The 24,833-nt window shown below is 35.9% G+C and overlaps 5 protein-coding genes across 5 annotated transcripts in view; 2 read left to right on the forward strand and 3 right to left on the reverse strand.

Moving 5' to 3' along the window:
- LOC308678814 (uncharacterized protein) overlaps positions 1-17,143 on the forward strand; it is a gene marked incomplete at both ends in the record, with an annotated part of 29,964 nt that extends 12,821 nt beyond the window's left edge. The window contains 1 exon segment of the mRNA XM_081346047.1: positions 16,205-17,143. Within this exon segment, the coding sequence (XP_081202173.1) occupies positions 16,205-17,143 (939 nt within the window).
- On the reverse strand, positions 4,854-5,774 carry LOC308677213 (olfactory receptor 5AR1-like; the record flags this gene model as incomplete). The annotated part of the gene is made up of 1 exon (XM_081343429.1): positions 4,854-5,774. One exon carries the CDS (start codon positions 5,772-5,774, stop codon positions 4,854-4,856), a length of 921 nt encoding a protein of 306 aa, XP_081199555.1.
- LOC308677211 (olfactory receptor 5G9-like) lies at positions 13,004-13,924 on the reverse strand (the record flags this gene model as incomplete). The annotated part of the gene is made up of 1 exon (XM_081343427.1): positions 13,004-13,924. One exon carries the CDS (start codon positions 13,922-13,924, stop codon positions 13,004-13,006), a length of 921 nt encoding a protein of 306 aa, XP_081199553.1.
- An 848-nt stretch (positions 17,144-17,991) lies between the features above and the next one.
- On the forward strand, positions 17,992-23,228 carry LOC308678815 (olfactory receptor 5AN6-like; the record flags this gene model as incomplete). Its single annotated transcript, XM_081346048.1, has 3 exons — positions 17,992-17,995; positions 19,268-19,838; positions 23,120-23,228. The coding sequence occupies 3 exons, from the start codon at positions 17,992-17,994 to the stop codon at positions 23,226-23,228; spliced, it is 684 nt and encodes a 227-aa protein (XP_081202174.1).
- Positions 23,229-23,588: 360 nt separating this feature from the next.
- Positions 23,589-24,601, reverse strand: LOC308678816 (olfactory receptor 5BS1-like; the record flags this gene model as incomplete). The annotated part of the gene is made up of 1 exon (XM_081346049.1): positions 23,589-24,601. Exon 1 carries the CDS (start codon positions 24,561-24,563, stop codon positions 23,589-23,591), a length of 975 nt encoding a protein of 324 aa, XP_081202175.1. The 5' UTR covers positions 24,564-24,601.
- Positions 24,602-24,833: the final 232 nt, after the last annotated feature.

A 24,833-nucleotide genomic window follows, 5' to 3' on the forward strand; every position in this document is an offset into this window, starting at 1 on the left:
AACATTTAATTGCACATGAGAACTTACTGGCAGCTCCTTTAGTTGATGAAACAGTATAACATGAGAATGTGTGCAGCTAGGTCTCATGGCATCGGACTCCATTTCAAATACATTGTGGGGCTTGAAATATGTTTCTGAAAATTTTGGATTGCACACACTTTCTAAAAGAGTAAAGTATGGCTCCAATTGGTTTCTTTACAAAAGCTGTGCCTGCACTGTAGTTAAAAATATGAGTGAAAGACATATAGTAGTTCTTTTGAAAAAAAGATAGAAATAGAGGCAGAGGTTGCTATACATGGGGAGACAGAATGATAGATAGATAGAGAGGGAAGATAGAGAGAGGGATAGGGAGAGGAAAATCTGAAAATATTTTTATTATACAGTTATATTTGGAAGTTTGGAAGATCATATAGGAGCCGTGACCAGGGGGGCTTTTGCCCAGGTTCGCCTGGTGCGCCAGTTGCGCCCCTATTTGGACTGAGATGCCCTATGCACAGTCACTCATGCGCTCGTGACCTCCCGGTTAGACTACTGCAATGCTCTCTACATGGGGATGCCCTTGAGGACCACTCAGAGGCTTCAGCTGGTGCAGAATGCGGCCGCGCGAGTTGTGATGGGAGTCTCCCGATACTCCTGTGTAACACCTCTTCTCCACGAACTGCATTGGCTTCCAGTTGCCCTCCAGGTGAGATTCAAGGTGCTGGTGATGACCTATAAAGCCCTAAATGGCTTGGGTCCGGACTATCTAAGGGAACACCTGCTGCCGGCATCAACTTCCCATTGTCCTGTGCACTCCCATAGGGAGGGCCTCCTTAGGGTGCCACCGGTCAGGGAGTGCCAGCTGGTGGCACCCAGGGGGAGGGCATTCTCTGTGGGTGTGCCTGCCCTTTGGAAAGATTTACCTGTGGAACTCCAGACTGCCCCCGACCTGTGCTCATTTCGCCGGCACCTGAAAACCTGGCTTTTCGTTCTATCTGGCCTGGACTGAGGGGGGTTTTAGTTTTAAGTTTTAACATTGTTTTATTTTTGGGCTATTATTAATTTAATTCTTTTTAATTCTATTTGTATCTTAATTTATATTGTTTTTTAAATATTGCCCTGTAAACCGCCCTGAGACCTTCGGGAATAGGGCGGTATAGAAACCTAATTAATTAAATAAATAAATAAATATTAAATATAATAAATTATGGTGTAAATCTTTCAGCATATCTGTAGCCATTCTTTGAGAGATGATGAACATGCCTTTTTAAGCATTTAATCATCAGGTAACTATTACTACATCATCATCATCACTACCAGCATAATCACTGATAAGGAATCATGTGGGAAAAAATGCTGTCAAAAACATTTAAACATTGATTAAGTCTTCAGCATGGTCATAAAATGGGCAGAGGATTTCCTTTAAGAATCAAGTTTCAGATTATCAATATACAGATTTAATGAAGGACATGCATACAGCAGTAGCAATAGATTTTATTTTGAGACTACTGGTTTTGCATCATAGTGACACAGCTGAGGGATTGCAGGACTTTGCACCCCATGGCTGATTTCGGCCTGCCAGGGGACCCTAAATGGGTCTAAAGTCGGCCCGGAGAGGCGTCAAAGAAGGATGGCCCTCCCATTGATCATGGAAAGATGGAGGTAAATCCATTTGATCTGGGAGAAGCCTTTCAAACTGACAGGAGAAAGGCTAGATGTACCTCAGTGACTAGCCCAAGCTACTGGCAGCTGAAGTCCAAAAGCACCAACTAGAATAGACTGTGAACAGCGTATTTGAAACTAGGTGAGAATATAAATATTTTCTCTTCTATCTTGCAACTGATTTCCTGGAAAAGATCCCCAAGAAGCAAAAGTCCTCTGAAAGTGAGAAGGAAGGGGATCACCCCACCCTTCCATGGAATTTAATATAAAGCTATAGTCTGGATAAACCTGAAAATTGTGGAAATTGTTAAGATCTTCTCTTTGAAAGAGGATTGATGGAACTACAAGAAAATAATTTTCTGTTTTAAAAGTTGGAAAATGAATAGCTACTGACATCTAGTGTTCGACTAGAGTACAAAATTATAGCTGTTTTGGCTCAGAAACTGGCAAGATACCCAGAAACAGATAACAACCTGGCCCTTTGATGTGACTCTCAGCTAAGCTGCAGAGAAGAGAAAATACACTGGGCTATCTGCTACAGAGTGAGAACTACAATTGTATTCAAAATCATTATTAAAATTTAACATTTAGTATGACACTAAGCTTCTTAATGTTTTCACCTACTTCCAGATGGTCATGAGTGGAGCCATCCTTTAATTATTTCCAAATAGGGGAGGTTCTATATGGAACACCCACTGTCAGGGCCCCTCCCTCTATGCCTTGTGAGAACGGGTACTGGGCCACAGCATGCCAGGAACCAGTCAGCACAAACAAGGAAAGCCCCAGGCAGCAAACAAAACCATGCCCCCATTATTTATTTATTTATTACCTCTCTCCATGTAACCAGTCCCTGGTGCTGAAAAGGTTGGGGACCTCTGTACTAGGGGAATGGGTAAAGCATTGCATACTTTGTAAATTGAAAAAATGGGGATAATTTATATTCAAATAATATTTCCAAGCAAAGAGGCAGTACAGTCCTTGGGAAGTTTTAGAAGCAGCCTACTTTTTGGACTTCAGAATAAAAAATAAAATAAAATAACCTACCATGTTTTGAATTTTCACTGTTCCATACAATAAATTATTTTAAAAGCAAGGGAAAATTCCATATTTTATCTTGAACTCAGGGGGGAAAAACTATATTACTAGATGTTTTGTTATCAGTTTGAACATTTGAAAGTCTATGTCACAAAATGTCATTGATGTCACTAAATGTCACTAAATATTTGCCTAAAGAATCAAAAGCAATGGCATATCTATGAATCAAATCAGCAGTTAATTAAAAAATACTGTGAAGATGGCAAGGAACTGACAATGTATAGTGGGGTAGATGAAATAACATGATCGGGGCAAAAGGATATAATAGTTCTTTTGAAAGTATTACTATACAGTACCCATATGGAAATATTCTTATTCTATATTTATTCAATCTAGTGAATTCTGATGAAAGTATTTCAGCATATATATAGCCATTCTTTTAGGGATAATTAATATTTATTTATTTAACATTAATATCTCTCAGAATATACGAGAAAGGGAAAAAATGGCTAAAATAGTCCCCAAAATAGAGAATTATCACTAGGGAAACATCATCACACTCTGAGTTTGCAATTCACTAATCTTCACTAACTTAAATACTTATTGGAGGGGGGGGGAACCTGATAAAAAGACCCAGGCAATATACATTTGAATTTGCTAAAGAATTAGGTCATAAATTATCACTTGATAGGCTTCCCCATTATGCACTTTATATATTTATGGTATAAATTGGGACTTTTCAAATTTTAGTCAAGAGATAAAAACATGCATTGAGTGGAAGCAGGATATCTGTTGAAACATAGATGGCCATCAAAACACAGAAGCCCAATGGACAAACACTTAAATCTATACACACATACTGTAGAATGGACAGTGATAATGAAATTGTTCAAATGAAATAATAATAAGTTTAACATGTAAGCCCTAAACTCAGTAAAGTAGAATAACAATGCTTAGGTTTCTCATGGGCAACTCAAAACCTTTTTGAAACAATGACCATACAGCAACATAATTTGCAGCAATTCTAACATGAACTCAATAAAAATGTCTACAAAATAAAGCGACACTGGCACAAAACAATTCTAGCATTCAACTTTTTTGTAAATATTCTTTTAAGTGCCCTCTTCACTTCCTTTTTTTTCTGACTATAGTTAATTGGGTTCAGCATGGGGGTCAAAATGTTGTACTGAATAGAGAAAAGCTCATCCAGTGTAACTAATGCATGGTAAAGGTAAAGGTAAAGGTTCCCCCGCACATGCGTGCTAGTCGTTTCCGACTCTAAGGGTCGGTGCTCATCTCCGTTTCAAAGCCGAAGAGCCAGCGCTTGTCTGAGGACATCTCCGTGGTCATGTGGCCGGCATGACTAGACACCAAAGGCGCACGGAACGCTGTTACCTTCCCACCGTAGTGGTCCCTATTTTTCTACTTGCATTTTTACGTGCTTTCGAACTGCTAGGTGGGCAGAAGCTGGGACGAGTAACAGGCGCTCACTCTGTTACGCGGCACTCGGGATTTGATCCACCAAACTGCCGACCTTCTGATCGACAAGCTCAGTGTCCTAACCCACTGAGCCACCGCGTCCCTAAACTAATGCATGAGGAACTCTTAACCTTTAATTTGATCTCTAAAAGCTGTCCTGACTTCTGTTCAAGCAGTACAATATTTTCACAGCAATAATACACTAGAAACATTTCTGAATACTTCTACAGCTCTCATACTATATTGAATTTTATCGATTCTCAGTCACTGGTGGGGAACATAACTTCTCAATATCAAAGTTTAATTTAAAGTCATTCATGGTCTATATTCTCAAAAACAGATTGTCTAGGCACCCTTTCTATAGTAAATGTCATAACAAATTTTTTTGATAACAGCAAGATGAGTATCTTGAGTTATTATATTCTAGTGATTTTGAGTTATTAATTACTGTGGTTAAAAACTGAAATTTGCTATTATTTCAATAATTTGTATTGTATAAAATATACAAGTTAAATAAAGTACAATATACTAACAAATAGAAATTAAGAAAGGACAACATTTTTCAATATGATAGAGTTCCTATGAAAAGAGGGGAAATTTGTTGTTTGTTCAGGAGAAGAATGGAGCAGAAAAAGAGCCAGAGAAAGAGAAAGAGAAATTCACTTTTTGAGCTATGGACTTTAAGGTTCATATAGCATTTACTTTTTTGTAAATATTCTTCTAAGTGCCTTCTTCACTTCCTCATTTTTCAGACTATAGATAATTGGGTTCAGCATGGGGGTCAAAATGCTGTATTGAATAGAGAAAAGTTCATCCAGTATAATGGAAGATACACTGCTAGGTTTCATGTACTGAGACATTCCTGTCATGTATAGCATACCCACAACAATGAGATGAGAGCTGCAGGTGGAGAAAGTTTTTCTTCTGCCCTCTGCAGAATGGATCTTCATTATGCTGATGATAATGTGAATATAGGAGATCAAAGTTGGTAAGAAGGAACCAAGTCCAAAAGCCAATACAGAAAATAAAAGAATCCAATTATTAAGAAAAGTATCAGAACAAGATGCTTTCAATAATGGTGGAAGTTCACAGCTGAAGTGTTTAATTTCAGAAAAGCCACAGAACTGTATACCAAATATGGGAACTGTGTTTATGATTGCAAACAACAAGCCCATTAGCCATGCACCTATAACCAAATAAGTACATAATGCTTTATTCATGATCATTGTGTAATGAAGTGGGTAACAAACAGCAGTATATCTATCATATGCCATTGCTGAGAGTATAAAAACTTCTGTAACACTTAATAGAAGACTGAAAAACATTTGCGTAACACAGTTGGTGAAGCAAATTTTCTTATGTTTCATAAGAAAGTCCATTAACATCTTAGGAACAATATCTGCAGAGTAACAGACATCAACAAAGGACAAATGAGACAAGAAATAATACATGGGTGTGGAGAGGGAAGGATCCATTCTAATGATCAAAATTATTGTGATGTTTCCTGACAGCGTAAGTAGAAAAATGATTGAAAAGATCAGGAAAAGGAAGTACTGTAGTTGAGGATCACTGGAAAATCCAACAAAAAGGAAGACCAATGAATCAGTTTGGTTCTCCATTTTTGTTTATTCATCTGTAAAACAAGAATAAGCATGTAAGAAGAGATACAGGACAAAGTAAAACTCAGCTTAGGTGATACTAAATCTTTTGCTTTCAATTCTTTCTCACATTCACTCAGGTTCATACTGAGCAATATATATATATATATATTCTGTTGATGCATCAGCTTAATGGAATTTGTTGAGAGCTAAAAACAAATATATAAAATATAAATATATAACTAACTTCTATATATAACTAACTTCTATTATTATTAACTTTGCATATCAGGACTTCTGGGTATAGTTTAAAGTTAACAATTATTAAATATATATTAGATTGCATTCAATTAAACGTTTGAATGAAGTGTATTTTACACACACTGGATCCATCAACTTTTGAGAGTAACAGCTTTTCTGAAGCATTAGAATTTTTCTGTTAGTTCATTGTAGCCAAAAAATAAAGTGGAAATGTAGTTAGATTTAGAATTGCTCACAGTTCAAGCTATATGCACAGCATCATGAAGGTTTTTCAAGGTAGAAGAATTTATTATACTTTCAAAAAATGAGCAAAAGGGTTACATTTATCTTACCTTTCAAAATAAACATGAAGATATGGACTGCATGATACCCTCTACTTAAAGTCCATTTATTTATCCTTCAATTGCAATGTTGTTTTCCAAAACAACATATTGGCAGAATTTACTCCTGACATATTATTATCCATTCTGTATACGGGATGCATTCCTCAATCTTGCAAAAATGGTATCTCCAAAGAGGCATGAAAACACCTTGCCAATAATTATCAGAGGCTTATAGTTATTCCTCCAGTGGTTGTTTGTACAAGAAAGAGCTCATTAATTCTTTGTATTTAAAAGAAAAAAAGAAATAAAAAATGATAAAAACTATTTTTTTAAAAAAGGAAAAAAGAAATTAAATGGAAACAACACCTTCCCCAAATAATAATAATAAAACCCACAGGACAGGTACAATGGAAGAGAAAGCACACTTCCATCATACAGACACATATCCCAGAGGAAGGAAGAAACCTCCCATTGTTCAGAAATATACTATTATGAAAGGTACTGAAACTCATTGAGAGATCAAGGAGGACAAGGGTGAATATATCGTCACAATCCTGAACCTAATCAAGTTCATCCCCATGTCTCAGTACTATATCCAGAAAATATGACTGCAATTGATATCAGTCATCCATTTCCACCACAGCCCTTTAGAGCTGCAGACCTAATGTCTTCTCTACAAGAGAACAACATAATATGGATAAATGTGCCTGTGAACAATACAGCATTCTTATCCACCTGAAATAAGAAATTTATTTTCTTAAAAGATAGTGCATATAAAATATTTTTAAATTACTACATGTGAAATTTTCCAAATGATGGGGGAAAAAATCACTAGAACTTAGTTCCTTTATTCAATATCAAAGAAATATTCAGAGCATTATAGTTCAGAGCATTATTCAAAAAATATAAACATGATAATGAAAATTTCCTTCTTTTGGCAGAAACAACAACATTGATACAAGAATCATAAAACTAATGTTGAGCCTCAATGAAAAATTGGAGAGCCCTGAAACATATGTACAAAAAATCTATTTCAAAGTATCTTTGAAAAAAAAAAAAACAAAATGAGGAGGTTTAACAAGATTTTATTACCAAAGAAATAGCAGAATCTTTTCACATTGACATGAAATTCTCTAAAATGGAAAATAGCAGAAAAAAGAGGAAGAAGACTTCTTTTTTTACCACAAACTTCATTTCTGATCTAAAACTAAATTCCAGCATTACTTTCTTTTATTTTATTAAATTTATATACCGCCCTTTCCCGAAGGACTCAGGGCGGTTTACAGGGCAGACTAGTATCAGGCTAGAAATTGGGAGACTGTGAATTATAGTTTTTTTACTTAGGCATGAAGCCTGCAAGTTACTCTTTTTCTCTCAACTCCACCCATTTAGCTTTTGTTATTGGAGGGAAAATAGGAGGCATGTTGAGTTGATCAAAATTAAAGATATAATTAAAAAAATCAATCAAATAAATAAATATAGATAGTATAACAAATTGAAACAGGATAAAAATTGATAAAAAATTCTATTCTATGCATTATTTAAATTTGGTAGTGAATGATGCAGAAAAATAACTTTTGGCACCACAAAATTCTTTTATATTATACAAAAATCATAAAATGAGTTTTTAGGCTCAATAAAAATTGTTGTTGTTGTTAGCTGCGAAATTGTGTCTGACCCATCGCGACCCTATGGACAATGTTCCTCCAGGCCTTCCTGTCCTCTACCATCTTCTGAAGTCCATTTAAGCTAACGCCTACTGCTTCAGTGACCCCATCCAGCCACCTCATTCTCTGTCGTCCCCTTCTTCTCTTGCCCTCAATCTTTCCCAGCATTAGAATCTTCTCCAGTGAGTCCTTCCTTCTCATTAGGTGACCAAAGTATTTGAGTTTTAGCTTTAGGATCTGGCCTTCTAAAGAGCAGTCAGGGTTGATCTCCTCTACGACTGACTGGATTGATCGCCTTGCAGTCCAAGGGATTCGCAGGAGACTTTTCCAGCACCATACTTCAAAGGCCTCAATTCTTTGACGCTCAGCCTTTTTTATGGTCCAGCTTTCACTGATATCATTGCAACTGGGAAAACCATAGCCTTGACTATACGCACTTTTGTTGACAGGGTGATGTCTCTGCTTCTTAGTGTGCTGTCTAGATTTGCCATGGCTTTCCTCCCAAGGAGCAAGCGTCTTTTAATTTCTTGGCTACAGTCCCCATCTGCGGTGATCTTGGAGCCCAGGAAAATAAAATCTGTCACTACCTCCATTTCTTCCCCATCTATTTGCCAGGAATTGAGAGGGCTGGATGCCATGATCTTGGTTTTCTGAATGTTAAGTTTCAACCCAACTTTTGCCCTCTCCTTCTTCACCCGCAACAAGAGGCTCTTTAGTTCTTCTTCACTTTCTTCCATTAGTGTGGTATCATCTGCATATCTTAGGTTGTTGATATTTCTTCCAGCAATCTTAATTCCAACTTTTCATAAATCTAGCCCTGCCTTTCTCATGATGTGCTCTGCATATAAGTTAAATAGGCAGGACAACAGTATACAGCCTTGCCAGACACCTTTCCCAATTTTGAACCAATCAGTGGTTCCATGTCCAGTTCTCACTGTTGCTTCTTGGCCCACATATAGGTTTCTCAAAATACAAATAAGATGGTCTGGTACGCCCATCTCTTTAAGAACTTGCCACAGTTTGTTATGATCCACACAATCAAAGGCTTTAGCATAGTCAATGAAGCAGAAGTAGATGTTTTTTTCTGGAACTCTCTAGCTTTCTCCATGATCCGGCATATGTTGGCAATTTGATCTCTAGTTCCTCTGCCTCTTTGAAATCCTGCCTGTACTTCTGGTAGTTCTCAATCCACAAACTGCTGGAGTCTAGCTTGTAGGATTTTAAGCATAACTTTACTAGCATGAGAAATGAGTGCAATGGTGCGATAGTTTGAACATTCTTTGGCACTGCCTTTCTTTGGAATTGGAATGTAAACTGATCTTTTCCAATCATCTGCATATCTTAGGTTGTTAATATTTCTCCCAGCAATCTTAATTCCAACTTTTGAGTCATCTAGCCCTGTCTTTCTCGTGATATGCTCTGCATATAAGTTAAATAGGCAGGGCGACAGTATACAGCCTTGCCAGACTCCTTTCCCAATTTTGAACCAATTGGTGATCCTGTGTCTAGTTCTCACTGTTGCTTCTTGACCCGCATATAGGTTTCTCAAGAGACAAATAAGATAGTTCGGTACTCCCATCTCTTTAAGAACTTGTCACAGTTTGTTGTGATCCACACAATCAAAGGCTTTAGCATAGTCAATGAAGCAGATGTAGATGTTTTTTTCTGGAACTCCCTAGCTTTCTCCATGATCCACCGTAGGTTGGCAATTTGATCTCTAGTTCCTCTGCCTCTTTGAAATACTGCCTGTACTTCTGGTAGTTCTCAATCCACAAACTGCTGGAGTCTAGCTTGTAGGATTTTAAGCATAACTTTACTAGCATGAGAAATGAGTGCAATGGTGCAATAGTTTGAACATTCTTTGGCACTGCCTTTCTTTGGAATTGGAATGTAAACTGATCTTTTTCAATCCTGTGGCCACTGTTGAGTTTTCCAAATTTGCTGGCAAATTGACTGAAGCACTTTTACTGCATCGTCTTTTAAGATTTTGAATAGTTCAGCTGGAATACTGTAACCTCCACTAGCTTTGTTGCTGCTCAGCTTTTCTAAGGCCCACTTCACTTCACATTCTAGGATGTCTGGCTCGAGGTCAGTGGCCACCTCATTGTGATTATCAGGGATGTTAAGTTCATTCTTGTATAGTTCTTCTGTGTAATTTTGCCACCTCTTCTTAATCTCTTCTGCCTCTGTTAGGTCCCTGCCATTTTGGTCCTTTATTACGCCCATTTTTGCATTAAACATTCCCTTCATCTCTCCAATTTTCTTGAAAAGATCTCTGGTCCTCCCTATTCTATTGTTTTCTTCTATTTCTTTGCACTGTTCATTTAAGAAAGCATTCTTATGTCTTCTAGCTATTCTCTGGAATTCTGCATTCAATTTGGGCATATATTTCTTTTTCTCCCTTGCCTTTTGCTTCCCTCCTTTCCTCAGCTATTTACAAAGCTTCCTCAGACAGCCATTTTGCTTTCTTGCATTTCTTTTTCTTTGGGATGGTTTTAGTTGCTACCTCTTGTACAATGTTGCGAACCTCTGTCCATAGTTCTTCAGGCACTCTGTCTGTCAGATCTAATTCCTTAAATCTATTTGTCACCTCTACTGTATATTCAACAGGGATATGATTTAATTCATACCTGAGTGGCCTAGTGCTTTTCCCTACTTTTTTTCAGTTTAAGCCTAAACTTTGCAACAAGAAGCTCGTGGTCTGAGCCACAATCAGCTACTGGTCTTGTTTTTACTGACTGTATAGAGCTTCTCCATCTTTGGCTGCAGAGCACATAGTCAATCTGATTTCTGTGTTGACCGTCTGGTGATGTCCATGTGTAGAGCCATCTCTTGGGTTGTTGGAAAAGAGTGTTTGCTATCACCATCATATTCTCTTGACAAAATTTTATCAGCCTGTGCCCTGCTTCATTTTGCACTCCAAGGCCAAACTTGCCTGTTATTCCGCTTTTCTTTTGGCTTCCTACTTTAGCATTCCAATCCCCCATGATGATAAGGACATCATTTTTTGCTGTTAGTTTTATAAGGTGCTGTAGGGCTTCATAGAACTGGTCAATTTCATCCTCTTTAGCACTGGTGGTTGGGGCATAGACTTGGACTACTGTGATATTGAATGGTTTGCCTTGGATTCGAACTGAGATCATTCTGTCATTTTTAGGATTGTATCCCAGTATTGCTTTTCCTACTCTTTTATTGACTATGAAGTCTACTCCATTTCTTCTGAGGCATTCTTTCCTGCAGTAGTATACCTGATGGTCATCTGAATTAAATTCACCCATTCCTCTCCATTTTAGCTCGCTGATGCCTAAGATGTCAATGTTCAGTCTTGTCATCTCTTGTTTGACCACGTCCAGCTTTCCTTGATTCATGGATCTTACATTCCAGGTTCCTATGGAGAAAAAATCTTTACAGCATCGGACTTTCCTTTCACCACCAGACACATCCACAGCTGAGCGTTCTTTTGGCTTTGGTCCAGTCACTTCATTCTTTCTGGCGCTACTAGTACTAGCCCTCTGCTCTTCCCCAGTAGCATATTGGACGCCTTCTGACCTGAGGGGCTCATCTTCCAGCGTCATATCCTTTTGCCTTTTGGAACTGTCCATAGGGATTTTGTGGCAAAGATACTGAAGTGGGTTGCCATTTCCTTCTCCAGTGGATCACGTTTTGTCAGAACTCTCTGCTATGACCTTTCTGTCTTGGCCCTGCACGGTATAGCTTATAGCTTCATTGAATTATGCAAGCCCCTTCGCCATGACAAGGCAGTAATCCATGAAGGGGCAATAAAAGTTAGAGATCATTTAAACAAATTTATCAAAAATATGTTTTGAACTATGAAACATATTTTTGAAGAAAAAGAAAAAAGTTTATAAAGATCATATTACCAAAGAAATTGCAGACTCTTTTCTCATTGACACCAAATTCTCACAATAGAAAGCAGCAGAAAAAGCAGGAAGAAAATTTATTTTGACTACAAATCTCTTCTGTGATCTAAAAACAAATTTCAAAATAACTTTGTCTATATTAGATACAACAGCACTATCCTTAAAATAAAGGTTTATGACAGAGGTCCCCAACCTTTTGGGCACCAGGGACCGGTTCTGTGGAAAGAGGTTTTTCCGCAGACCAGAAGGTGCATGGTTTTGTCTGCTGCCTGCATCTTGCGGATAGGGCTTTGTTTGTGCGGACTGATTGCTGTCATGCTGGTCCTCGGACAGAGGGTTGGGGACCCCTGGTTTATGATATTATATTTATATTTATATTATAGCTTTTTCAGTATTATAGATAACATGGAATATTTAGAATTGGAATGAATATGAACTACTGCAGATATGTAAACATTTACAATTGAAATTGACAGGAACTTCACAAGGAATGTGATGTTGATGGTACACTAATGCATGAGGAACTCTAAGCTTTAATTTGTTCTCTAAAAGCTGTCCTGACTTCTGTTCAAGCAGTACAATATTTTCACAGCAATAACACACTAGACACATTTCTGAATACTTCTACAGCTCTCATACTGTATTGATTTTTATCAATTCTCAGTAACTGTTGAGGAACATAACTTCTCAATATCAAAGTTTAATTTAAAGTCATTCAAGGTCTATATTCAAGGTCTATATTCTCAAAAACTGATTGCCTAGGCACCCTTTGTATAGTAAATGTCATAACAAATTTTGTTCATAACAGCAAGATGAGTATTTGTTTCAATCAGAGTTATTATATCCTAGTCATTTTGAGTTATTAATTACTGTGGTTAAAAACTGAATTTTGCTATTATTTTAATAATTTGTATTGTATTATATATACAAGTTAAATAAAGTACAATATACTAACACATATAAATTAAGAAAGGACAACATTTTTCAATATGATAGAGTCCCCAATGAAAGAGAGGAAATTTCAGCGTTGCTTGTTCAGGAGAAGAATGAAGCAGAAAAAGAGCCAGAGAAAGAGAAATTCACTTTCTGAACTATACACTTTAAGGATCATTTAGCATTTACTTTTTTGTAAATATTCTTCTAAGTGCCTTCTTCACTTCCTCATTTTTCAGACTATAGATAATTGGGTTCAGCATGGGGGTCAAAATGCTGTATTGAATAGAGAAAAGCTCATCCAGTGTAATGGAAGATACACTGCTAGGTTTCATGTACTGAGACATTCCTGTCATGTATAGCAAACCCAGCACCGTGAGATGAGAGCTGCAGGTGGAGAAAGTTTTTCTTCTGCCCTCTGCAGAATGGATCTTCATGATGCTGATGATAATGTGAATATAGGAGATCAAAGTTGGTAAGAAGGAACCAAGTCCAAAAATTAATACAGAAAATAATAGAATCCTATTATTAAGAAAAGTATCAGAACAAGATACTTTCAATAGTGATGGAAGTTCACATCTGAAGTGATTAATTTCTCGAAGGCCACAAAACTGTAAGCCAAATATGGGAACTGTATTTATGGTTGCAGCCAATAAACCCATTATCCACGCTCCTGTAACCAGGTAAGTACATATTGCTTTATTCATGATCATTATGTAATGAAGTGGGTGACAAACAGCAATGTATCTGTCATATGCCATTGCTGAAAGTAGAAAAACATCTGTAACACTTAGTAGAAAACTGAAAAACATTTGGATAACACAACCGGTGAAGGAAATTGACTTTTGTTTCATAAGAAAGTTCATTAACATCTCAGGGACAATGTCTGAAGAGTAACAGATATCAACAAAGGACAAATGGGTGAGGAAATAATACATGGGTGCAGAGAGAGAAGGATCCATTCTTATGATCAAAATTATTGTGATGTTTCCTGATAGTGTAATTAGAAAAATTATTGAAAAGATCAAGAAAAGGAAAATCTGTAGTTGAGGATCATGGGAAAGTCCAAGGAAAAGGAAGACGAATGAATCAGTTTGATTCTCCATTTCTGTTTACTCATCTATAAAACAAATAAATATATACAAATATATATAAAGATATAAGGCAAAGTATAGCTCAGTTTAGATGATATTAAACATTTCTACTTTCAATTCTCATTGCATTGAATTAAGGTTTTGATTAAAAGTTTGGCTTCCTTTTACATGCACACACACACACATATGCACACATATGCACACATACACACACAATCATGAGTAATTTGTAGGCAGATGTCTTAAGATGCAAAGTTAAAACTAAGAAAATTTGAGAACATGTTGACCTTAAGCTCTAAGTCAAGCAGGAAAATGAAGAGTCTACTTAGTGTAGTCTATTCCTGAGGCAGTTATCAAGCTGCATTCTTGGAAAACTTGGAATTTTCATAAAGCTCATTGAGGTTCCTAAAATTAAAAAAGGAATAAATTCTCTGAGTGTTACTTTAGCTATCATTGCTTAGAATTATTTCCAAAGTGTCCAAAGTTCAGTTGATCAGCTGAATTGGAACATGCCACAGAAAGTTCTGTAAAGTTTTGGGAGCCTGTACTAGTCTTATCCAATGAATCAATATAAAAGTTGCTATATGAATATAGAACATTTTTATTTTAAAAAGAGACATACATTGGCATTCCATTAATATTTGAGAGGTACATATTTTCTGAATCATTAGCATTTTCCTATTAATCAATTGTAGCCATCAATAAAATGGAAATGTGCTTAGGTTTAGAATTGCTCACTGTTCAAGCAATAATCAGGAATATTTTTCAAGGCAGAAGAATTTACTTGAATGTTCTTACAGAAAGTGACCAGAAGGATTGCACTTACCTTACCTTTCAAAATAAACATTAAGATAGGGACTGAATAATATCCCCAACTCTAAGTCCATATATTTATATTTATGTTAAGTGAACAAAATCAAGTCCAGTGTTCTTTTCCAAAACAGCATATTGGCTGATTTATCCTTGACATATTATTATCCATTCTATACAAAGGTATCATACATTCCACAGTCTAAAAAAATGGTATCTCAGAAGGGACAATATTCCCACATGAAAATTCCTTGCTAACAATTAACACAGTTTATAGTTATACTCATTTCTCCTATGAGCTTCTCCTTACGAGCCGTGGTGGAACAGTTGTTAGAATGCAGTACTGCAGGCTACTTCTGCTGATTGTGGGCTGCCAGCAGTTTGGCCATTCGAGAGTCTCACCAGCTCAAGGTTTATTCATCCTTTCATCCTTCTGAGGTCCGTAAAATGAGGACCCAGAATGTTGGGGTCAATATGTTGACTCTGTAAACTATTTAGAGATTAGGCTGTAAAGCACTGTGAAGCAATATATACGTTTAAGTGCTATGACTGAACAATGAAAAGCACATAAGTTCTTCATATTTTAAAGAAAGGATGAAAAAGAAAGAAAAAAACTTGACAGGAAGCACTATTTTAAAAAATGGGAAAATAAAACAAAACAAAAATAATAAAAAACACCCATGCCTTAAAGAACATCTATTTAATTCCTAAACACCTATTCCTTATCATAGATAGTGATCATTATATTGATTGGCAATCTATGTTTTGCATAATGAACCCAAAGCTAAAGGTTCCTGATTTTTAAATATCCCTAGACACACTCAAATGAAGTAATCATACAATATAAAAATTTAATGATGAAAAATAAGGTTCCACATTTACATAAGAAAAAACAAATGCACAGGTACAGTATAGGTGGTATCTTGCTCAATAGTAGTAACTGTGAGAGGGATCTTGGAGTCCTAGTAGACAATCACTTCAATATGAGCCAGCAGTGTGCTGCAGCTGCCAAAAAAGCCAAGACAGTGCTAGGCTGCATTAACAGAGGGATAGAATCAAGATCATGTGAAGTACTAATACCACTTTACAATGCCTTGGTAAGGCCACACCTGGAATACTGCATCCAGTTTTGGTCACCACGATGTAAAAAAGATGTTGAGACTCTAGAAAGGGTCTATATACTAATAGGAGAATTGAAAACTGTGAAAAATCAGTTAAAACACATATAAAAAGAATCCAGTAAACTATCACTTTGATAATGTTAAGTGGTTTCATTCTATTTTGTTTCTTAAACAAACAAACAAACAAACAAACTCATTTGTAATCTATTCTTCATTGTGCCCAGGAATATTCCTTTATCTCTTAAAGACATAGATTTTTACATTTATTATTATCATTTGCAGTGATTATGTACATCCTATATTAAACAATTTCCATTCGATTTTCTTTTGGACAGATCTTATTTTTCTTGAATAATCTGAGATGGAAAATCAAACTGAAATAAAAGAGTTCATACTCTTGGGACTCTCAAAAGATCCTCATCTACAAGATTTTCTTTTTCTCTTGTTTCTAATCATCTTTTTAATGACATTATTAGGCAACATGGTGATTATACTGGTGACCAGGATTGAGTTTACCCTGCAGATTCCCATGTTCTTTTTTCTCAGACATTTAGCTTTTGTTGACATCTGCTATTCATCAGTTACTGTCCCAAAATTGTTAGGAAACCTCATAACAAAGAAGAAGACAATTTCTTGGGAAGGATGCATTGCACAGAATTTCTTCCTTTTCCAAACTGTTTGTGCAGAAGTGTTCATCCTCTCAGCAATGGCTTATGACCGATATGTTGCTATATGTGACCCACTACATTATACCATAAACATGACAAAAGAAACCTGTAGACAGTTAGTGGGTGCATCCTGGGGAATGGGTTTCTTGTATGGTATGGCAAATGCACTGCCTTTGTTAAATCTGCATTTTTGTAGTGACAATACCATCAGACATTATAGCTGTGAACTTCCTTCACTTTTGGCCTTGTCTTGTAAGAACAACCTCATCAATTATATTGTTCTTCTTATCTCTGTCTTTATATTTGGTTTGAGTTCATTTCTTTTCACCCTGGTGTCTTACATTTACATCATTTCAGCCATCCTGAAAATTAATTCAGCAGAAGGCAGGCAAAAAGCTTTTTCCACCTGCAGTTCCCACCTCATTGTGGTGGGCTTATTTTACACTACAGGTTTTATCCGGTATACGAAGCCAAGTTTAGAATCACTCGTGGATTTCGACAAAGTGATCTCTATTCAGTATAGCATCTTAACACCAATGTTGAATCCCATCATATACAGTCTCAAGAACAAAGAGATCAAATCTGCTTTGGTGAAACTGTTTGGAAAGTATAATCCCATTTTTAACCCATGAAAAATCATCTGTAGCACTTTACTCTGAACACCATAGCCATTCTAGCTCTAATCAGGAGGAAAATATCCAGAATGATTTCTATATCTCTTCAAAGTCCGCACTAACTAAGATGGGAGGATAATTATACTTGCAATGTGATAATCCATTTATCCTGGCTGGTATAAAGCCATAGATCTCCACCAAAACATATAAGGTTGCTATATTTTAATATAGATGCAGATACACAGCTATATAACTCAGGGATTTAAATTAGTTTAATTTGTTTCTTCTTTAAATATGCATGTGATTACCCAACAAGTCATTCTTTGTGCATTTATCTATAATACATTTTACACTGATTCATTTTTAGGTATAAGAATTCAGTTGCAAATTTAACAAATTGAAATATGTTGTTTTTAGAGTGTTCGTAATTATGTTATAGGCGGGTTAAAGTGTATTATGTATTTGGTTATTTACATAGTTGATCAATGTTAGTTAGATTATGATTATTATATATTTGTAACCCTGTAATCAGCTTTGGGAAGTGGGGGAGGGGGAGGAGGTTAAGGGGTGGGTTGGGGATGGGATAATATTGTAACTTTTATAAAACTCTTCAATAAAAAAATAAATATGTTGTTATTATCTTTTGAGTAAGGCTTGAGATTTGTCATTTCACATTATTGTACATAGTTCACAATTGTTGAAATTGTAATGGAAAGACACTCACACAGATGGTTGTACCACCATGTAGAGAAATTTATGTATTAGAGATACAATGAAATTATATGCTTAATAATAAAGACTAAGATAGCATTTTATATGGTTGATAATTTAACACCTGTTTACATTTTTATACTTAGTTAATTTTAATGGGTAAATCAATAGCACAAATCTTTCTTCACTGCCCTTTTATTTAAAAGTACATCATCACTTTCTTCTTTCTATAATTTATTCTGTGTAATCATTAAGACTATAAAATATAAGTTCATTTAATTTTTGGTTTACACAAAAAGTTTGCAAGGGCTTTCCAGTTCAGCAATAAATGTAGACATTGGTGTTTGTTTGTTTTTTCCTGGCTATCTCTTGTTGGGTAATCACATGCATCATCTTTACCAAACATTCCTCCACTGAAAGTATTGCAGAATCTTTGCATCATTGTGCAGTTATTATATACAAAAAGAAATTCCTATGACTTTTTATAACTTTTGTTTATCAGTCCCAAAAGAAAGATTTCTGGTATAGCAGACTTTAAAATACTCTGAGTCACTGGATGCATTTGAATTCAAAATTTTTCAGCTTGTTAATAAGTCCGTCAAACATAATAAACGTCTCTTCTTGTTGTTCACATTTGTAACATAAATTTGAAGTGTTACAGGAGAAGGCAGTCCTTCAAATAACCGTCTGTGCCATGTAGGGCTTCAAAGGTGATAACCAGCACCTTCAATTGCACCCAGAAAGAACCTGGGAGGCAGTCCAGGTCATGTAATATAGGTGAGCAAGGCTGTGAACACTTAATAATGTGTTACTGGTTATAACTTGTGAATGGTGTTCAAGAGTAGCCCCGTGCAATAGGGCATGAAATGTAGAAAGTAATATCTACAGGAGCAATCTACATGATAAGACAAAAAATAACTATTGTTACAAAGATTTCTTTCTTTTTTATGTTCTATATTATTTTACTTGACAAAATAACTTTGATTGTTTTCATTAATTATAGTTTATATTACTACTGGGGAAAAAGAAATGGAAAATCAGACCAGAGGGACTTCTTTCATTATTTTGGGATTTCTAGGCGAAACATCAGTTCAGATTTCCGTCTTCTACCTATTTGCTTTGATCTATGCAATCACTTTGATTGGAAATATGATGATTATTATGTTAATCAATGTAAATCATCTCCACAATCCTATGTACTTCTTTCTAAATCACCTGTCTTTTCCTGATATCTGTCTTTCTTCCACCATTGTGTCTAAGATGCTAATTAATTTCATGATCAGCCAACAATTTCATATAAAAGCTGTGTCACTCAAATGTTTTTAATTCTTCTGACAGCATGCACTGAAGTTTTCCTTTTTGCAGCAATGGCTTATGACTGATATACTGCTGTTTGCAAGCCATTGCATTATGTACAAATTATAAAAACAGCCTTTTGTAGATTGTTAGTGGGTGGTACATGGACAATAGGTTTCTTCTATGCTCTGGTAAATACAATCCCTATTTTGAATCTAACTTTCTGTGGACTAAATATTATTAGGCATTTCAGCTGTGAACTACCATCTCTACTTGCCTTATCTTGCACAGAAACATTTCTGAATCAGATTATTTACTTGATTGCTTGTTGCTCTATCTGTGTATATTCAATAATTATGATTCTGGTGTCCTATATCTACATCATTTCCACTATCCTGAAATTAAATTCCACAGAAGCCAAAAGGAACACCTTCTCTACTTGCAGTTCCCATCTCATGATTGTGATTTTGTATCATAGCATAGGTTATTTGAGACACTTAAGATGCAGCACAACCTCCTCAGTCATTGTTGATCAATTGTTCTCAGTTCAGTACAACATTTCAACCACTATGTTGAATACCATTGTCTACATTTTGAAAACCTGGGAAGTGAAGGAAGCTATGAAGAAACTAAGGGGCTACAAATCCTTAGTTTCACATTCTTCGTTCTTCTTGTGCCATAACCATTATTGGACATTGGTGATCATGTTGGTGATCCTGTTTTTATCAGCAGCTGCACAAAAAAGTGCTGCTGAGTTTTGTCCAAACCAGCCCCTTAGATTTTGAAGCCATGATGTTCATCTTCTACCTGTACCTCATTTGCTTTCAGTCTTTCCCTGGAGGATTAAATGGAGTGTGCCTTATTTTCTGGGTGTTGCATCACATGTCCAAAATATTCTAACTTTCGTTTTTTAATTGTTTTGATGATTTCCCTTGGCTTTCCCAGGTCGCTTATCACCTCCTCATTTCTGATTTGTCAACCCAAATGAGAAATGTTATACTTAACAGCTGCCTTTAAATCCACATTTCAAACCACATTTGGTTTCACATATGGCAGGAAATTATTGGATATTAAGCCCGTGCTTTTGTAATGATGGATCAATACACTAGCTTTGAAACATATTCCAGGACTCAAAATCTTATTTGACACATCAGAATATTTAATATGGAACTTCCAGTTTGCTGCTGCAGCCACCACAGACATTTAGAACTTGACCTCCATCTTCTCTTCCACATCTGATTTCCCTTTGCTGGGGGACCTTGGAAAGGGTTGAAAATTGCCCTGTAGGGGTGATGAGCAAGGAGGGGACCCCCGCTTGATTGTGGGAGGGCAGCAGCTCTTCTGCTTGATCAGGGGCAGCCCTCCAAACTGGCAAAGGAAAGACCGGCCATAGCAATATGGCCTGTCATTAGGCTGCAGACAGCCGAAGTCAAATTCACCATCAAGCGCTTTGAAAGCAATGTGGATGAAATTGGGTGAGATCTGATCTTCTCCTTACCCTAAGTATCTTCTCTTCCTGTAAAAGCTGTTCAAAATATCTATCCCCCTGTGAGGAGAGAGGGAAGGGAATTTCTATCCCACCCTCTAAGAATAGCAGTGTCTGACTACTCAGAGGAATCAAAGCATTGGATTGGAAGGAAAGGAATAGCCAGACCACGCATTGCTCCTGGAAGCAGCAGGAGGAACACTCCGGCCTGATGATGACGGATGGGATTTCATCGAAACGTCGCCACAACTTTCTGAAGATGAAAGGAACGCGGGAAGAAACCCGAGACTCTAGATCTACACATACAGACACCCGCAAGAATCTACGAAAACAAATATATATATATATATATATATATATATATATATATATATATATATATATATATATATATATATATATATATATATATATATATACCAGTTGCAATGTATGGCAGTGAAAGTTGGACCATAAGAAAGGCTGAGCACCAAAGAATTGAAGCCTTTGAACTATGGTGCTGGAGAAGACTCCTGCGAGTCCCTTGGACTGCAAGGCGATCAAACCAGTCAGTCATAGAGGAGATCAACCCTGACTGCTCTTTAGAAGGCCAGATCCTGAAGCTAAAACTCAAATACTTTGGCCACCAAATGAGAAGGAAGGACTCATTGGAGAAGACCCTAATGCTGAGAAAGATTGAGGGCAATAGAAGAAGGGGACGACAGAGAATGAGGTGGCTGGATGGAGTCACTGAAGCAGTAGGCATGAGCTTAAATGGACTCCAGAAGATGGTAGAGGACAGGAAGGCCTGGAGGAACATTGTCCATAGGGTCGCGATGGGTCGGACACAACTTCGCGACTAACAACAACAACAACTTAATTAATTAGTCACTATTTCATAAGAACAGGCTTATGCACAAATATACCATGCCCATTCACATTAAATACTTTTTTCCTATGAATTCAATGAATTCAATTTGAATGTATGTTATTTTTGTTGTTGACCAGTCAAAAATAGCAAGAATCACACAGAAATAAGAAAATAGGGAAAGATAAGAATCACAGCTAGCACATGTTTACCAGATAAAGTATTTTAAATATAGTTCTTTGTATTAAGACTCCAGTGAAGACATCACTTTGAATAGTTAGCCAGATGTTTAGACTGGATTTGGCATTTTAATTCACATACTGAGTTCTTAGCAAGGACCCAGAATAAGTAGATGTTGTTGTTTAATGGTGTTATTATTGTTATTAGTGTTATGAAATTTTGATCCAGCTTAATTAAACCAATATTAAATCTTTTTGGATGAAGTTGCAACTTAAAAGCTGCTATCAAAGACCCAAAGGTGCTTTTTTCAGAGGCAACAAGACATTGCTTTTCCTTGAAGATGTTTTGCTTCTCATTCAAGAAGCTATCTAAGATTTTGCCTTTCTCACAAGAATTTTGAAATTGTCTTTCAATGTTTAATGGTATTTTTTTTTTCAGTTGGTGTTGCTGTTCCTATTATGCTTATGCTTACAATTGGCAATTATTGTACTCTTTTGAGCCAATATATCACAGTGTATTTAGCTATTAATTTAAATTTATATGCTACAATTTTGAGTAATTTATTCACTGCTCAGTTTCAAGGTGTACCTACCGTATATTATAATTATTTTTTTTATTTCTTCAAGAATTTTATTCTCTTCTGACATCTAAGCCCACTTTCAATGTCTTAGGAATCAGAATAGTGAGATTGCATCATCATAACAATTTCCATCACCACCAGAATTACCACCACCATCATTCACCTTGGTGTAATGGGAATACAGCTGTTGAAGTTTTACATTGGCACACATTAAAAATGAAATTTAGTTGCTTGCTCTCAAAGTGTACACATATATAACACACATTTAAACATGCTATATACAACATATGTCTAAACTTATAATCTTACATACAAATACATATAAAACAGTTTCTCTCTTATTACACTACTGAACAAAAGTTAATTCCAAAGTGAATAAAATCTGTTCATCTTTGTGCCTCATTATGTTGGATGGAAGTGGGGTTATTGCAATGACTTGAAACAGGCAAGTTATGGATTATCAAAAGAACAAATTAAAATATCAAAGTATAGTTATGTACCAAATCAAATATAGATGAGCACTTCAGCAAAGAGAGTGGAGAAACCCCAAGAGATAGGACACATATGTGGGGTACATCTGTATGAAAAAGTAGGGTTTCAGTGGTTGGACATAAATAGGGGAGGTTTGAAAGTCTCAATTGTTCTCACAAGGAATGTAATTAGACATGTCTTTTCATAGTATTGTTACAAATATATGCAAAGGATGATTTGCATAGGGATCATCCTGCAATCAATGTGGGATTACACTTTGGAGATATCAACCCATTGATAAAAAAATGATCCTCTTGACTCTTGGCATAGTTAGGGTAACATAAAGTAAGCCAAGTCTCTATGAAATCAGCTCATTGGGAGACGTGGAAATGTATTTATTTATTTATTTTACATTAAATATAGAAAATCAGCAACTATGGAAATTGTATGTAGTGGTCATGTAATGAAGGATCTGACTAAGAAATTTACCAGTGGAGATGGATTTGGAAAACAGTCTATACAACTTGCATGAGTTCCTTCCCAACTATTATCTTGAATGTTGGAGGCATCAGTATTTAGGAAAAGGCTAGAGAGGAATCATCAGTCAGATACATACGGCAGAAAATGTGGCAGACTTAATAGATTATAAGTCTTTGTTTTTATGTCTGTTTTTGTAATTAATATATTTTCAGTTAATTTTTATTGATAAGCCCATTTTATGGGCAAATATCTAGATATGAGCCAAAAAAAATTTAAGGAAAGGAAAGGAAAGGGAAAGGAAGATAGCTTTTAAAAGAAAATTCAGTTTTTGTAGCCTAAACTGAAATGATTTTATTCAGAAATATTTGAACAGTTTCAGATAAAGAAATCAAAACCTGAAATAGATTGATATTCATTGGCTTATTTGCTTAATATTCAACATCTGTTTAATGGCCTCCCTTACTTCTTTAGTCTTCAGACTGTAGATAATTGGATTTAACATGGGTGTAGAAATGCTATATTGCACAGAAAACAGTTCATCCATAACAACTGAAGAGATTGAATTGGGTCTCAAATACCGAAAGTAGCCAGTCGCATAGAATAAAGCCACCACAATGAGATGAGAACTGCAGGTGGAAAAAGTTCTCTTCCTAGCTTCTGCTGAATTCATCTTCAGTATTGTAATGAAAATGTTGATATAGGACATTAGAGTAAGTGAAAATGTGAACATCCCAACTATGCCACTAGTAACAATGAACATTGTTTTACTTGCTTTGGTTTCAATGCAAGACAAAGCAAGAAGAGATGGAAATTCACAGGAGAAATGTCTGATAATATTTGGACCACAGAAAACTAGCTGTAGTACAGGCACAGTATTTGCAACAGCATATAATAATCCAGTTGCCCATGCACTTCCCACTAACTGTTTACAAAATAATACATTCATTGTTCTTATATAATAAAGTGGATTGTGTATGGCAATATATCGGTCATAAGCCATTGCTGTAAGAATACATCCTTCTGTACTTCCTGTTAGAAAGATAAAAAACATCTGAGTAATGCATTTGTTATAGGAAATGGTATGGCCATTGAAGAAATTCAGGAGAACTTTAGGGACCGTGACTGAAGAATAGCAAATATCTAGAAAAGAAAGGTGATTCAGGAAAAAGTACATGGGATTTCGAAGATGATTGTTGTTCTTTATTACCATCATGATGACTATATTCCCCATTAATGTTAATGCATAAATGAGTGAAAATATAAGAAAAAGAAAAATCTGGCCTGGAATGTTATATGAAAAACCAGATAGAATGAAATAGGTCATTGTGGCATTCAGATCTTCTATTTTCATTTCAGCAAACCACCATCTACAGTATGGACAAAACATTATAATATTATACAATATAAGTATTATACAATAAAACATATTACACTTACTAGATAAACAAAGATGACTTGTCTGAATAAAAATAAAATAAAAATATATCATATTAAAGAATTAAAGGAATAATAAGCATGTAACCTTCAGCCAAAATTTAGCATTCTTAATCATTACTTTATTCCATATAAATAATCATGTTATTCCATTGATGATACTTCGATCATCAGTAACTTTTATTAACTGAACCATTTATTTATTTAAAATGTGCAAACATAA

Source organism: Vipera berus (assembly GCF_964194415.1).
Source record: "Vipera berus genome assembly, chromosome: Z".
Lineage (NCBI taxonomy): Eukaryota > Metazoa > Chordata > Lepidosauria > Squamata > Viperidae > Vipera > Vipera berus.